The sequence below is a fragment of the Semicossyphus pulcher genome, unplaced genomic scaffold (genome assembly GCF_022749685.1).
Source record: "Semicossyphus pulcher isolate SPU_LCO1_2020_fin unplaced genomic scaffold, fSemPul1.0.p SCAF_20, whole genome shotgun sequence".
In the NCBI taxonomy this organism is placed as follows: domain Eukaryota; kingdom Metazoa; phylum Chordata; class Actinopteri; order Labriformes; family Labridae; genus Semicossyphus; species Semicossyphus pulcher.
Window position 1 is genome coordinate 4481081 of NW_027211694.1, and position 16496 is coordinate 4497576.

At 41.5% G+C, this 16496-nt stretch overlaps 1 protein-coding gene across 2 annotated transcripts in view; it reads right to left on the reverse strand.

The window, feature by feature from the left end:
• LOC138599230 (ankyrin repeat and BTB/POZ domain-containing protein 3-A) overlaps positions 1 to 16496 on the reverse strand; it is a 214306-nt gene that overhangs the window by 26372 nt on the left and 171438 nt on the right. For both annotated transcript variants that reach the window (XM_069670760.1, XM_069670759.1), the window contains exons 3-4: positions 6055 to 6265; positions 67 to 219 (exon numbers count right to left, since the gene is read on the reverse strand). In XM_069670760.1, the coding sequence (XP_069526861.1) occupies positions 67 to 219; positions 6055 to 6265 (364 nt within the window). The remainder of the gene's footprint in view (positions 1 to 66; positions 220 to 6054; positions 6266 to 16496) is intronic.

A 16496-nucleotide genomic window follows, 5' to 3' on the forward strand; every position in this document is an offset into this window, starting at 1 on the left:
TGAGTCTGGTCACACTCCTAGGTTAAACACAACCAGTGGCATTAGTTCTTCTTATCATAGCCTTACTTTATTTGTCGTGGTTCACAGTCCACCCCGGGGAGCAGCAGCCTGGCCGCCTGTCTCACGTCATCGCTGTCCACAGAGAAGCTTCGTCGATGCTCGGTGTGGGCGACCGCCACCCGGATCCACTCCATTAGCGGAGGCAATACCAGGAACGGCCTGTAGGGGGGAAAAAGAGGTTTGTTAGCTAACGTCAAATATGCTAATCAGATACAGTTGATTAAAACCTAAAGAGCAGGCACATAAAGAATCAGATTTTTTTGGTTTCTTATTATGATATTTTTACCAAAGTTAGGACAGTTTGACTTATGTTGTGTTTTTATCCTTATTCTGTGCACTGGTTTGAAGTTGGTTGGGCTCCCTTGGGAACAAGGTGACATACCTACATTCAGCACCCACGATTTAGCAACGCTTAAATCAAAATTGGATGACAGTTTGAGGTTTGGGTTGTCAGTCGTCAATCAAATCTGATCCAAACAGTCTTAAAAAGGAGATAAGCTGAGTTTTGGGGTGTTAAACTCTTTATATGTACAACCGAAAGTTTACTTTAATTTTAGCTATAAAGAGAAATACATACATTTTCAGGGGCTTTAACCTTTTAAAGTTAAGTTACAGCATAAAGTATATCCACTCAGTTAGAGACATGAATAAATGGAGATATAATATATGTATCACATAACACATTGTTGGGATTCATAATTCTCTTTGCTCTGTTCCCCTGCCAAATAAATCACTTTATATCGAGAGTCTGGTCTAACACGGAAAGCCACAAACTTTCTAATTAAAGATGCCCTCACAGATAACTGAAAATGCAGCTACAAGAAATCAATATTCATAATTTATAACTCAGATAACCCAAAACAGAAAGAGATCTCGATGCTGCAACCTCTGTAAATGCTGTTATTACCTCCTTTAATCAAAATCAGTAATGGGGCCTGCCTGCCTGACAAGTTCATATTTCATCATTTATTTGCAGGACTAGTGTGTGTGTGTGTGTGTGTGTGTGTGTGTGTGTGTGTGTGTGTGCGTGTGTGTGAGGATAGACTCTAATCACATAACCTGTAAATCACCTCATCTCTCTCTTCCACGTTAACACATACAGACTTTTATGTTGTTCTCTCTGCTATTTATCTTTTCACCCACATTGCAACAGCAGCAGAATTCAGGTCAGGCATTCATCCGACGTTTAACCCCTTTACACCAGTTCACAAGCAGAGCAAGCGCTGTACTTCAGATGTACTTCAAATAAGAGGTTTTTCTCTATTTCTCAGGTGCATCAAATTATAATTGAAAAAGAAACACTGGGACCATTATAAATATTTTATTTCAAGTTCAAGTCACAAAATCTAATTGGTGAAGTGGCAAAAATAAATACACAAATATGATATATAATTAGTAGATGTTTTACAGCTGCTTCTAATACAATCAAACCATACTAGAACTTTCTGATTTCTGATTTCTGCCTTTTAGCTGGCTTGTTAGCTGTGCTCGATGGGCCTAATTTTCTATAGAGCTAAGCTAACGAGCTAAAAACCTTGTTAGCTAACTGACCGTTAGTAAACTTGTTATGAAGTACAATCCCGAAAAATATGCCACATGTGGAGGGAGAAACGGCCAAGTACAGAAAAAATAAAGTTTTTGTGACTACTTGTGCTAGCCTTGCTAGCTAGCTTCCTTAGCTGTTAGCACGCCACGTATAGGCTACATCAGTTCACCAAATAGCCCTGCATGCAGTCAGTACATCACCAAGTTTCCAGAGCAAAATATTTTGCAAAGATTCTGTATAAATGTAACCTTCTAGTGCGACCAGGCCTTATGTTAGTTTAAGCACTTAGCCTTGACTTCTAGCTAGACGTTAGCAATTGGTTTTGGCCACTTCAGCTACCTTTCTGATCTGCTAATCATTTTAAAGAATATATCAAACCTTTATTTCATTATCTGCTAGATTAACTCGCTGATATCAGCAGTATTTATTTTTAATTTGGCCACTCATGAAAAATATTTTCTATCACAACACAGACAGAATTCATTGAATATGTAGGTCTTAATTACATCTAGTAGCCTTTAGCCCCTCCGTGTTCAGTTCCCCTTTAGAACATCCTTCTCTTTCACGATGATAATCCTCTCAGGCTCATAGAAAGGCTCCTTTTTCTATACTTTACATTAGTGACCTTATGAGGAACAAAACAGCCTTAGAATAAGTGCTTTCTAATGTAACTGGTCTGTAAAGCTATTCAGTGGTAGATAAGACTCACTGGAAAGGTTCTCATTATATTTATTATGCTTAGACATGTCTTCTTTATAAACTCAGCTATTCAGGATTCTTTTAGCAACAAATGTACCTTTTCTACAAGAAATATTAATTATGGTCGAGCAAGTAATATTTCTCAATCACGAGCTCTCACTTTGGATGATAATAAAACAAGATGTATTTTTCCCTTTGGGTTTTAAAAACCATGATTTAGAAAACCCTAAAACACCAAATAAAATCGGGTAATTTCCGGTTATAGTCACTTAAATCATGTTATGAATCCATCAGTGAAGATCCCCGTGGAGCTTTCCTCCGACATGACCCTCTGGCGGCCATAATCTCTCAAAAAACAATTTCAAACAGAACCAATACCCGACTGAGAGAAGCCATTTGGGACTGTTGTGTTTACTATGTTTGCAGCTGCCTGGCCCTTCTGTAAATTTGCTGTAAGCACATGTTTAATTAAGGCAGCAGCTTTTAGATATCGACAAACTGTGTCTACATGTTGTGTGCGTCAGTTTCCAGAGCTCTTGTCTTTACACCTACAGTGTGCCAAGAATTTGAACTCTGGCAGGAGCTTCCATTGCTGTTTAGCACTTGGCTGACTGATGTGACAATTCAGAAACCCCCATTTTCTTGAGAGCTTGCTTCCTGAAAGACATATACACCGAGAAAGTCGGAGGCCCAGTCTAGAAGGTAAACACTGAGGGTGATGATATCCATTGATTCAGGCAGCAGGCCTGTAGCGACAACCAACATCCTGCAGTTGCCAGTCTAAAAATGTCTCTTTAGGACGTAAAGTCTACTGAATATATCATATACCATAACCTCTGTTATTAGGTTATATTCCTGTAGATTCTTCATGTTTCTTACAGGGGTGTGTACAGAATGTTTTGACTGGGGTGGCCCAACCCAGGTATAGACTTGTAGAGTCATGAATGAATAATGCGCAACACATGTACGAATAGCATCTCATTACATCTAATTTAACTACTCTAACTGTGCGTTCACACTGAGCGTGAATAGACGCGAATCCAGAGATTCCATACAAAGTCAATGCAATGACACAAGAAGACGCAAATTCGTGTGAGTTGAAAAAATTTAACTTCCTCTGCGAATTTGTGTCAGGTGGTGTAGCGAACAACATCGTGCTTCTCCTGACGCCGTTGGTAGCCATGGAGATAAGCCCCGCTTCTTCTCCAACATTCCGGAAGTGAAGGGCGAATATTTGCCTGTTATTTAAACGCAAATTTTGATCCGGCGGTCAAGCTTGCGCGAGTAACACTCGCATTGGGTGTGAACGCACAGTAAGGTATCGTTACATCCCTGTGTATTGTTTTATTAATAGCAACATATAAATCTTAAATGGTTAATCCTTAAAGGGCTCAAAAAGATGTATCGCCGATAAGTTCTGGAAAAAGTACGAGCAAACGCTGTCATAAAAAAGCCAATAAGTTGGTTTAATCTTAACTCCCATCTCTTTCTAGGAAGATAGCCAACTATAGTTTATGGGGTAGCCAATCAGATTTCAAATGGGGCCCCTTTCACCCTAGGGCAGCCCCTACTACCACCCCTGCTTTATTATGAACTTGAATTGGAGCCACAGACCAATTTCCTTCTTCTAAGGCCAGCAGGTAATTAAAGCTCCGGTGTAGTCCAGTGATTTACTTCCCTTCAATCCTTCTTACACACGCTTATCTGCAGCTTCACAAAACAATCCTTAAAGATTATCTCATCTCATTTAATCATATTCTGCCTCCCTCTCATCCCACTGTGGTATTCAGGCCCTTTCTACTCGTCTTCAACCTTTCAGCAGAATGCTAAATAGAGAATTTTCTGTCTCCGGGGACCCGAGAGCCTGCTGACATGTCACTCCGCCTGACATTCCCGGTGCTCCCCAGAGTCGTCAGGATGGAGTTTTATCTCCTCAGTGCGGAGGGAAGATGTTGGAATATCTGTCCATCCGTCCGTCCAAGTGAAGTCCCCCCGGTTCCCGTCAATCTGCTCGATGCTCAGGGAAGTGTCAGCGCTGACCAGCCAACGCAGCATCTTACAGGAGCGCTGGTGGGGCGGAAAACTTGTGCAAGAAAGTAGGAACGTCTGTACTAACCTTGACAACAGGGATTGTTCTTGCTCGGGAGTAGCACTAACTGGAGGAAATATGGCTGAATGGATGGATGTGTCTACCTTTGAGCCCACTGAGTATAGAGCTTTTACAGGGTGTACAGAGTGCCAGAAATGATGGTGACGGATGTTTCGGGAGTTGGATTGAACTTGTGCAAACATTTCTCGGATATAGAAGTCGTCTTGTTGTTTTATTAAAAGCTTGATGAGTGGAGGCAAAGACCATACATCACAGTGTTTGCAGCTGACAAAAATTGAAAGCCCCCAAGACACCGACTTAAATATTGAGACTGCCTGAATTTCAAGCGCTAATACATAACAAGTCTTTTGAGGCCTGTGCCATTTAAAAAGCGCTGCTCTGTGCAGCCTTGAATCAATATTTGTTTTACCCAATCCAGTGTCCATGGGTTTTTGTTTAAAAGAGTTCACATCAGTGGTTGACTAGGGGTTTTTTAGGAGCTAGGAAGGAAAAGATAAGGGCAGGCAAAAAGCTTCCAAGCAGCTGTACTGTATCAGGTTTTCTCCTTGGCGTCCTAGAGGGTACCTCATTGAGTTTTCTCCAATTTTAAGGACACCCTTTAGAAACTATCAGTTTTTCTCCGCTGGAAGGACACTAGAAGGCCACTTTATCATGTTTTTGTGCACACATTTTATTATGTTTCATCTATCATAGGGTCATTTTGATGGATGACATTGGCACTTTTGGCAGCGTCTCTTTTAAATATTGGAGCACCAGTCCAGCAGCAGTTTAGGTAATCAGTACAGAAAGATCCCATAAGAGTTGCAGTAGTTACAGCTACAGAAGAATTAGGTAACTTCCTTGAACTACACCAATAAGATAGCATAGTGTCAATAATATACTTTGAAGTTAAATATCACCATCATTCTCGATAGTTGGGTTTTGTACTTGCGTTGTTTTCACCTTGCCGGCTCTTTGAAGGTAACTTTCTTGCGATAAACTTGAACACTATTGACTTGACTTTCAGTTACTGTGAGGCACCTAAACGCATCAGTAGCACAGGACAGTCCACTTAAAGCTCGATGTCCTTGGAGGATTGGACAGCTTAATTGGGACACAGCTTTCGTCTCCACCTGAGCAGCTCTGCAAGAAATATCCGTAATTACCTCGTCCAAACTGGTAAATCTTTCCTTTTCCACACTGGTTTCTGAACTCAGCCATGAACCGAACTTCAATCATTCCCCTTTTGACCTTCAACCTTCTCTTCTGCTTTTACCAATGTTTATCGCTGTAAGCCGAATACTTTCCCCATAGTGCAGCTAATTACTGTAAATCCATTGGTGAGAAATAATGTCAGGCCAATTTTTAAGTACACAGGAAAACAAGAGAGCAGCTGCTGGTGGGAGGAGACCCTTAAGCACAGATGGAATAATCCATACGGACAACAAAAACATAAAAACAAGTGCTGTTTTGCTTCTCTACTGGGAAAAACATGCATTGTCTTATCTCTCCTACTTTTGTGCTAACAACTCAAGAATCCACCACTGATGCTTTGCATGCAAAATTATCTGCCACTCCTAAATTTTCACTGAAGTGCCCACATTTAGAGACAAACTTTTCCTGGATTTCCACCACTTTCCGGGGTTAATGTTGCACTCACCTTTCAGTCTGTAAGGTGACTTTGGAGGGCTCAACGTTGGGGTTCTCCCACTCCATCTGTGGGCAGTGCATGAAGTAACACAGCGTGTAGAGGGCCTCGGGCTCCCAGTGGACTGTGGTGATATTGGTCTTCTGGTGGACTGGAGTCCCGTTGCTGGGGTTCTTGATGTGCAGCGGCTGCAGGTGGTGCATGGCCCGAGACACCAAATCACCTGCAGGAAGACATTTTTATTTTACTGATGTAATTTGATAAAGAAATCTGCAGCGGGAACATAAAAAATAGCACAAAAAGATTCATGACACATAGAATAATAACATTGTGCGCCGCAGCGAGGGAAGATCTCATCCTACGCTTTACTCTGCACATATTCATTTTCTGCACAACTCCTTTGACATGCGAGTACTCGCAGCACTTCTGTGATAAAGTAGATCCTCACACCCTCTAATTTATCGTGCATTCAGTCACACACATATGCCCACACAATCCTCGCAGAGTGGGTGATTGTGGCCTTGGAATTAAATCGTACGCACATCATAACTCTCTCAGTAAACCACTTAGTAGTCTGAGCTCTTACTTTATCCTCATTTCATCTTAAGCTCTGATTTTTTATCCTACTTTCCTTAGATGACCAGTCGTGGGGAAACTACAGTAAATGTGTGAGAGTGCATCTAATGAATCTGGAGAGCATGTTTAAGTGTACTTAGGCCACATGTATTCAATTTGTAGTTCTATCAATGCATAGTTACATTTCTTTACGATAAGGGTCTTCTGTTCAGAGCTTTTAGCACGGTTCTTTTTTTATACGCTCTTATTTTGAAGGATGAATGTTTTTGGAAGCACACAGGATGTAGCTACGGTGGGAATACAAGTCTTGCATTTACACTGTAACAGGTGCTGGGTGATAAGAAGAGACAGTTTTTTGGGGGAAACATTTAGTTTGTTTTTTCATGACCAGTCAGTGATCAGTGAGGTAGTTGTTGCCGTGACGACATTTTCAGTTGCCATGGAAGCTATTTGAAGCATTTGGAGTAATTAAGTAGGTGTGGATTTTCACACTGGCCAAAGAAATATGTTGAACGAGGAACAATATTATTAGAAAAACACTTAGCCTAGCCTAGCAGAGTTAGCTTAGCTTAGCACAACTGCTTGAAACAACCTCCCGTAAACTGGCAAGCTCTCATTGTTGTAAGAAGAAGAAGACAGCTCATTTGTAAGCCTGAAAAGTACCAGTCAGCAGATTGAATTTTAGATGTAGCCAGGCTAGCTCTTTCCCTCTGTTTCAAGACTTTGCTCTAAGCTAAGCTAACCTTCTCCTGGCTCCAGCTCCATATTCAATGAACAAATGAAAGCAGTATTAATGTTCTCTGTTCAGCGTGCACGTTCCCCTGAATTGTTGTTTTTAGGAGGGGCTTCTTTCATGCACGTTGCTAGCTAGTTTTGTAGTCAGAAGACGTTATGTTGTCAACCCCGCCTACAAAGCTCTGATTGGTTGATTTATTCTCTTTGATGTCTATCAGTTGGCACAACAACCTCTTGTTTAAAGCACAAAATAGGAGATTATGAATTCTGAGATGTAAATAAGAAACTATACGAACAGCTGTCAAAACTGTGAATAATAATAAACTTAAATTATCCCTCCTATAGTGGTAATACAAATGAGTTAAGGGTGCGTTTCCAGAGAGGAAATGCAATGTCATCTAACAAAAACAAGAGAGTATGAACTTCCATTTATTCATGAGGAGAAAATCATGTAATATCTTCCTGCAGACTCAAATGAAAAAACGTTTCACTGAATATTTTTGTGTAAAACAAACAACACAAACGCCAGAGATGAAGCAAACCTTTATTCAGGGCAACATTTCCTGCTATCTTTATGATAAATGCTGTCCGCTGCTGTCAGTATGAACTTACTCCAAGCTGTGTCCGCACGCAGCGGGAGCAGGGAGCGAATGAAAGTCAGGAGTTTTTACAATTCGAATGGTTTTGAAAACAGGAGGAGGCGTGGATTTCAAACTCTGAAACTCAATACCTGTGAGCCGGAGAGGAGATTATTCAGAGTCGACTTTTAAAGAGACATAATTCTCTGATTTCTGGTTTTGGCAGCTTCACTGCAGCTTATCGATGAGGTCATTAGTGATGCGTTTAGGAATAACGATGCTGCTCGGAGAGGAAATACTGCAGTGTGCTCCTGCAGGGTCGATTTCTCACAAAAATTAATATCCCCCGTTGATCTAATTATGTACTTGACTTACTGGAACGCTGGAAGTTTAAGCTTAAAGGAGATTTGAATTCAGCTCGGAGGAAAAATAACACCACCGGAGCCTTGCGAGTTCATGCATTCTCTTACTGGATACTTGATACATTTGTGAATAAAACATTATGTGTGAAAGTCTGACGCCCGACGGTAAACACACCCCAGCACAACACACACATCTTGTTTGATCTGGTTTGATTGTTTGATCCAAAAATACCCGGTGTGAGGAAAGTTGGCCCGTCTCGAAACCTCATTCCTCCGACAGAATGACACGGCGTGTGCGCGCCCAAGGTTCTCCATCTGTCAGAGTAGAGGCCCCTGACAGAGTTCACAGGAAGCCAGACGTAAACAGAGACGCAGCTCGCAGCTCAGTTTGCACCCCGACTCCTGAGTGCCTCATCTACAGTTATGTAGAAGGAATTATATATGTGGATAAACAAAGCTCAGCACGCCGCATTTCTCTGATTCGGTTTGAAAGGATTGAAGACGTGCGGCAGGATAACGCTGAAATCTCCAGGTAAAAAAAGTTGGACAAACATGATTAGTTATGGCCACTTGGTGCGATTAATCAGACAAAGCAGGAGCAGCTCCTGAAGGTGCTCAGAGCTTTCTACAAAATAAATCACATTAACACCTTTACTCACACGGAGGAGGATGTAGCCTGCAGGGAGGGCAACAGTTTACCCAGTGTGTGGTTGAGGTAAGGGGCAGCCTTAAGGCCATAAAACTCCTCAATCAGCTTCTTACTGCGAGTAAAGAGGTCCCACAAGAACACAAACTTGTCTGCCACAATCAGAACAACTGAGTTCTTCAGTGAGTGTTGGGACTCTTTTTATGCCTTTATTTGAGGAGAGGACAGTGGATAGAGCCGAAGAGAGAGTGGACTGCAGCATCTGCACGTGGTCGCCGATTTAACCGCTAAGCCAAATCGGCGCCCGGGGACTCATTTCTGTGCATGAGATGGAAATCTTTTGATTGGCGGAGGGTCTTTGAGAGGTGAAAAGTCCAGTTGCCTTTTGGATTACGCTTGGAACACGCTCTCCAAGGTTGTCAAGTTTAACTTGGATGCCTACATCTTGTGAAACGTACGTCACCGTGCATTGCGCCAAGACGGAGGGCATGCGCAGAAGAGTGCAGTCAGGACGTGATCGGGTCAAATCGTTTACATGGTACAATTTTTCATTTGATTGGTTTATGAAAAGGTTTGAACCCCCCTCTGCAACCTTTTATTCTGATCAAGGTGTTTATATGGATACATTTTTATTCAGTTTGAGCTTTTAAACCGATTATAATCAGAACATTAGTCTCCGTGTAAACCCAGCTAATTACTTGTGTTAAGCTGTTGGACAGTTACAACTTGTTTCGTTGTATAATTTAAAGGAGTTTTCAGCATTTGACGTCTTTAAGAAACTCAATGATGTGTCACTTTTTGTAACCCGAGCACAAAAGGCTTTGTTAGTAATCAATACACAGTTTTGTCAATTGATTTACTGTTTAAATTATATAGCAAACGACACAGCCGAATAGTCCGTTTGACCAACCTCTCATTTTGAGAATTCATTGATCTCTTTGCTTAATATTAGTGTTAATCGGACACCTTTTAACTGCTGACCGCACTAAGTAAGCACCTGAAGGTGTAACCTTGGGCCATGGAAACGTGTCAGCGTCACTATTTTATAACAAAGAAAATCCATACACCATGAAGGTGACATGGCTGAAGTGGCTCCTGTGCAGTTTGCAGACGGTTGCTTTGCATTTTGGCGCTCAGTAGCTCTTAACTTGAAACCTTAATCAGGTGGATTCATTCAGTGGAAACATATTTTACTCCAGGCACCTCAGGAAGTCCCTGCAGTGTGAGTGTACGCAGTGGGCTACCGGCCTGAATGTTAAGAGAAGAAGAGACACATTAAGAAACAGATGGAGATGAACTTGTGCATTAACATCACAAACCTCTCTGCTCAGTCGGAAACAATACAACCAAACCATAAAACAGACAACAGAACCGAGAGCTGAACGATCGCTGCAGGTTTGCAGAGCTCTCTGAACTCAAACCACGTCCATAAATAAGAGACCACATCTAGTTTTCTACCATCACAGCAGCCACCAGGCAAACGGGTAAAACAAAACGCAGCTGTCCCTCTGAGCTCTGAGCCGATCATCCAGCTTTCTTTACCTTCATTAATTGTTCTTTTGACTTTGGTTTTGTCGGCAGGACAACATTTGCTCCCGTCTCCCTTGCTCTAATTATCTAAGCAACACTCCTATGGGCTTCATGCTTCATCTCATTTGAATTAATCACAGGGGACAGCTTAGTGTCTTCCTTTCTCCCAGCCAAGTCCGTCCCTCCTGGAAAGACTCATTACGGAGCGAAACTTTGTTCCCTATTCCCAGAGAAAAGACATAACAGTGTAACAGCACAGAGTGAAAACTTGCTGCTGTAATGAGACGTCAACACTTTAAATTCTGTCAAACAGCAGCTACAGAACCTGTAATTACCTCCTCTTTCTCTATATTACACAACCAATGCAGAAGGACCAATATAACCTTAGCTGACTGTTTTCATGGAGCTAATACTTTTCATGTAACAAGTCATTAAAGAGAAAAGTTACTCTTTTCACCTCTGACTCCACTTAAACAGAAAGGAAAGGACTAAACGCCTGTAGTCATGCTAACAGCTCTGTGAGGCTGTATTTTTACACAGATGTGCTTTGAGCTAAATGTGTCTACTAGCATGGCAGGATGCTTACAGGGACAACGTAATATGTGACGTTTAGTAGGTATAATTACCCCCTTGTCTCTCTTACCCTCTTAATTTAGCATGTTAGCATGCCAAAATTTGCTAATTAGCACAAAGTATAGCTGAGGCTCGTGTCACTTTAAGTATTTGATTGCAATTTTGACCTTCTGACCCCGCTAGAGGAAAAGTTAGAGGGTCATTAAAGTTATTACAAATCATCATCAAGGACACCATGAGTGTCGGTACCAAATTTAGTGCCAATCCATCCAAGAGTTGTTTCGATATTCCACTTCAAACAACAAATGGTAACCTCACAATGGTAAGAAAGGTTGAGTCAGGAGCTCACCAAAGTCAGTAGAGTTCATCCTCTGCGGGACATGCAAATCAGTACAAAATATTGTGGCATCCATCCAATAGTTTAGGTGATATTTCACTCCAGAAAGTGTCAACCTCTTGATGGCACTACAGGTTTAGTCAGCGGCTCACAACAAACGGCATGGTTCATCCTTTAGGACCCTGAACATTTGCAGAAAAGTTCATGGCAATTCCTCTACTAGTTATGACCAAGTTAGTTAGTACCAAGTTTTGTGCCAATCTGTCTAAAAGTTATTTCCATAGTTCACCCAAAAACTAATTTCAACCTCAAAATGCCGCTACAGGTTAAGTAGTGCTATTGTGAGACTAACCCAGATTGGTAGGAATCATCCTATGGGGACCATGAAGATCTGTACAAAACTTCATGTCCATCCATCCAATAGTTTTTGGGATATTTCTTTCAAAACCACAAGTGTCAAACTCCCAAGGCAGGTTAAGTGGTGTAGTTATGAATGTGTTGGTAGGATTCATTCTTTTGGGGACCATGAACACATGCAGAAAACTTCATGGCATCCGAGGACTTGTTGTTGGGATATTTCTTTCAAAACTTCAAAAGCCAAACTCACAATGCCACTACAATTTAAGTAGTGCCATCATAAGGCCAACCAAAGTCGGTAGAAGTCATCCTCTTGGGACCATGACAATATGTACATGTTTCGTGGCAATCCATCCAATTGCGGTTGGGATATTTCTTTCAAAACCATAATACCAAAACCGATAATTCACTTCAAAACACAAATGTGAACCTCTTAATGGCAGTACAGGTTAAGTCAGGAGCTTAGCACAGTTAAGAGGACTCATCCTCTGGGGACCATGAACGTCTGTACGAAACGTAATCGTAACCCATCCAATAGTTGTAATATTTAACCCAAAACCACAGATATCAACCCTAAGGTAGCGCTACAGGTTGCGTCGGGAGGTCAGCAGGGTTCCTCCCCTGGGAACCATGAATGTCTGAATTTCATGGCAATCCATTTAAAAGTTGTTGAAACAGAACTTACAATAGCAAATGTCAACCTCAAAATGACAATGCAGTTATGCCTTTGGGGATCATGAACATGGGCAGTATACTGGCCACTCAGATAAATTAGACAGTTAATATAATAGAGTAAATAAAGGCTGATTCTCTACACACTGCTGTCTTCTTCTACTTGTCTTTTATAATCAATACTCATGACTCATTTCAACCTAACAACTCATGACAGATAAAATCTGTTCTAACTCCTGCTTCACTTTAATTGCACCTTCAACGTGTCAACACCTCAGCGGGTAAAGCTTTAATGCTTGTTTACTCTCCTCGATGTCAGTACGAGCGCACGGATGCTTACATAAGATACTTCACATCACAGTATGTACTGTTTGATCTATACATGTACTCCTCTGCAACAGGTACAATAAACACAGTGTAATAACGTTCCCCTGAGGTGAGGCCACGGGAGTGAGGTTTGATTTATTGTACTTGGAACAATGTGTTTACTTTGACAGAGCGAAATGCTGCAGTGATACGTTGTTATTGAAATATAGAAGCAGAACAGCCTTAAGGATTAAAAACTAATTACGAGCCTGATAAAATGTGTTGAAAACTAATTAAATGTGTAATTATACACTGAACAAAAATATAAACGCAACGCTTTTGTTTTTGCTCCCATTTTTCATGAGCTAAACTCAGAGATCTAAGACTTTTTCTATGTACACAAAAGGCCTATTTCTCTCAAATATTGTTCACAAATGTGTCTAAATCTGTGTTAGTGAGCACTTCTCCTTTGCAGAGATAATCCATTGAATGTGAGCATTTGCCCACTCAGGTCGGTTACGACGACGAACTGCAGTCAGGTCGAGACCCCGATGAGGACGACGAGCATGCAGATGAGCTTCCCTGAGACGGTTTCTGACACTTTGTGCAGAAATTCTTTGGTTATGCAAAGCGATTGTTGCAGCAGCTGTCTGGGTGGCTGGTCTCAGACGATCTTGGAGGTGAAGATGCTGGATGTGGAGGTCCTGGGCTGCGGTCTGCGGTTGTGAAGCCGGTTGGATGTACTGCCAAATTCTCTGAAACGCCTTTGGAGACAGCTTATGGTAGAGAAATGAACATTCAATTCACGGGCAACAGCTCTGGTGGACATTCCTGCAGTCAGCATGCCAATTACACGCTCCCTCAAAACTTGCGACATCTGTGGCATTGTGCTGTGTGATAAAACTGCACATTTTAGAGTGGCCTTTTATTGTGGCCAGCCTAAGGCACACCTGTGCAATAATCATGCTGTCTAATCAGCATCTTGATATGCCACACCTGTGAGGTGGATGGATTATCTCGGCTCACTCAAGTGCTCACTTACACAGATTTAGACAAATTTGTGAACAATATGTGAGAGTAATAAGCCTTTTGTGTTCATTGAAAAAGTCTTAGATCTTTGAGTTCAGTTCATGAAAAATGGGAGAAAAAACAAAAGTGTTGCGTTTAAATTTTTGTTCAGTGTATATTTGTATATAATGCACACAATCATTCACTAAAAAGCACATAACATATATCAGGTTTAATTTTCTCCTCTCAAGTCAATGTTGAAATATTACCTAAAAATTGGCATATTTAACGTTAATGTGATTACGCTGAAGCAAACTGTATTGGCAGCAACACGCGCAGAGTGTAATGGGCTCAGTCATGCTAAAAGAGAACATTTATAATCACAAAGTTTGAACACTTCCAGAGACTTTGACACCCAGGAGTCACGCACAGTGCCATTAGTAAATTATGCACTTCTCCCTCGGCCTGCAGGTCATACTTTCGTGTCGCCGTGTGATGGTGTGTAGGTGGTGTTTCAAGTCAAGATGTTCAGGATGGAGTGAACGTACTGTAAAGAGCTTTAGATCTACTACTCTAACTCTTCCCCTTGTTCTAATTTATATGCAGGAAGCAGTGGAAATTTGTGAGTTGTGATAGTATTTTGGTGCAAATTCAGGATATTTAGCTCATGCAGCTGCACAGCGTGGAGGCTCCTCTGGGAGAGAGGAAGCCTGAATCCATCATAAGAGCAGAGTGCTGCATGGTAATGAGATGGATGAGATGCGCAACAGCATTTGGTATTATACCATCTTTATCATGCTCGACGCACACTACAAGCTAAACAGCTTACTAAAATGTTAATGTTAAGTTTGTGCTGCACATAATGCTTTCAATTTACACGCAGGGTTTGAATGAAACTCGTGCCTCACAGCTAGAAGGTTCCTGGTTCGAATCCAGGTTCAAACATATGGAGCCTTTCTGTGTGGAGTTTGACAAGTGATGACTCTAAACTGTCTGTAGGTGTGAATGTTAGTGTGAAAGGTCGTCTGTCTCTGTGCGTCAGCCCTGTGATTGACTAGCTATCAGTCCAAGGTGTAACCCCGCCCCTCGCTCAATGACAGCTGGGATTGGCTCCAGCCCCGCTGCAGCCCTGTACAGGATAAGCGGTATAGATAATAGATGGATGATTTTAAAGAATTGCTTTGTCTTGTTCAGATGGGACACAAGAAATTAAAGCATGAGAGGTATTAGGGCTGATCAGACAGAGGGCGTTTTGCATTTTTTGTTGAAGCCTACAGTTAAAAAAAAGAGGCGCTCACTGCGCCTTTTATCTACTGTTGTCAAGGCAACCACGGAATCATAGCTGACAGAAGGCCCACCACTCCTTTCATCCGATTGGACAATGAGAAGAAACGCCCATGATGTCGGGCGCTTTTCTGTGAGTTTTTTTTCATTTTTTTCAACTCGAGGCGCTTGGAGCGGAAAAATACGAGGCGCTCTGCAACGCAAAAGCAGTGCGCAAAAAGTCCCTCTCATTTAAAACAATGAAAAAAAAGCCCCCAGCTGCTAAAACGCCATCTGTCTGATCGGGCCCTAATACCTTATTAAACAGGTCGAAAGGTAGCTGTACAATCAGGAGACTGGGAGTGGGGAAATAAAGTACACTGTTTTATACCACATGGGGTACCTCAAATTACCCACCGCTTCATAATGACCTAGTCCGACCTTTGAGGAAATGCCAGGTGCAAAATACACTCCAAAAGAGCAGAAAATTACATGAATTATTCTTAATTATGGTGGTGCAAACGATCTCTTGAAACTGACGACACTTTTAGGATGTTTTCGTGGCAGTTTTTTAGATACGATATAATTTGATATACTTGATCCACTGTTATTATAAAAATAATAATTAGAGCCACTTTAAACTAATGGAAATGTAACCCCACTTTACCTCCAATGTTTCTTTATTTGCCTGAGTGAAAAATCAGTTTGAAAATCTCTGCATGAAAGTTTACACCACGCTTTCTATTTTAAGATTGGAACCATTCACGTGCTAGATCACTGACTGTAGGCCTGTTGGGCGTCTAACCAGGCTTATTTTAAAGAAATTAGATTCTCACACGTATAAAAAGTAATTGAGAAGACACTTGACCAGATGTGATTTCAGTGTTTTAGAACACATTGCCCCTAACTAGAATAATATTTAGCACAAAAGCCTGTAATTCAAGCAGACAAAGTGAGTAGAGCCAACTTCTTATCTAATGTGACCCCAGATTATCGCAGCCAGTCGGCGGCTGTGTTCCTATAATGGAGGACAGAGATGGAAGATTCCTCTGCTGTCCTCTGACACACTGTCAGGGCCTATAGCTCCCCGGGGAAGAACTGAGGACATTTAATCATCACTGGGTAATACGACCGACTCGGAGCTCTGCCTTTGGGGCACATTAGCAATTCTATGGCGACTATTAATCACAGTCAATTACAGGACATGTCATCATCAACACAGAACCAGCAGATAGTTTTACCAGCGCTGCTCAAGTGGAAATTAATCACCAGCAGACACATTTAATATTGGACATGTGAGGGAAGGAATGATGGCCGTCTGGGATTGAATAGACGGGAGATCCATTGAAAGATGTAGCACAGGAGCTGCTTTAACTTTTTACAATACAAAGTCATACTTTTATTTTGGCGGGGATCCAAAGATGGCAAAAGTACACACATCATTTACTGAAGTTTAGGTACAGATACTTGTGTAGAAAAAGTCCGGCTTTGAAACGTTCTCAGTATAAAAG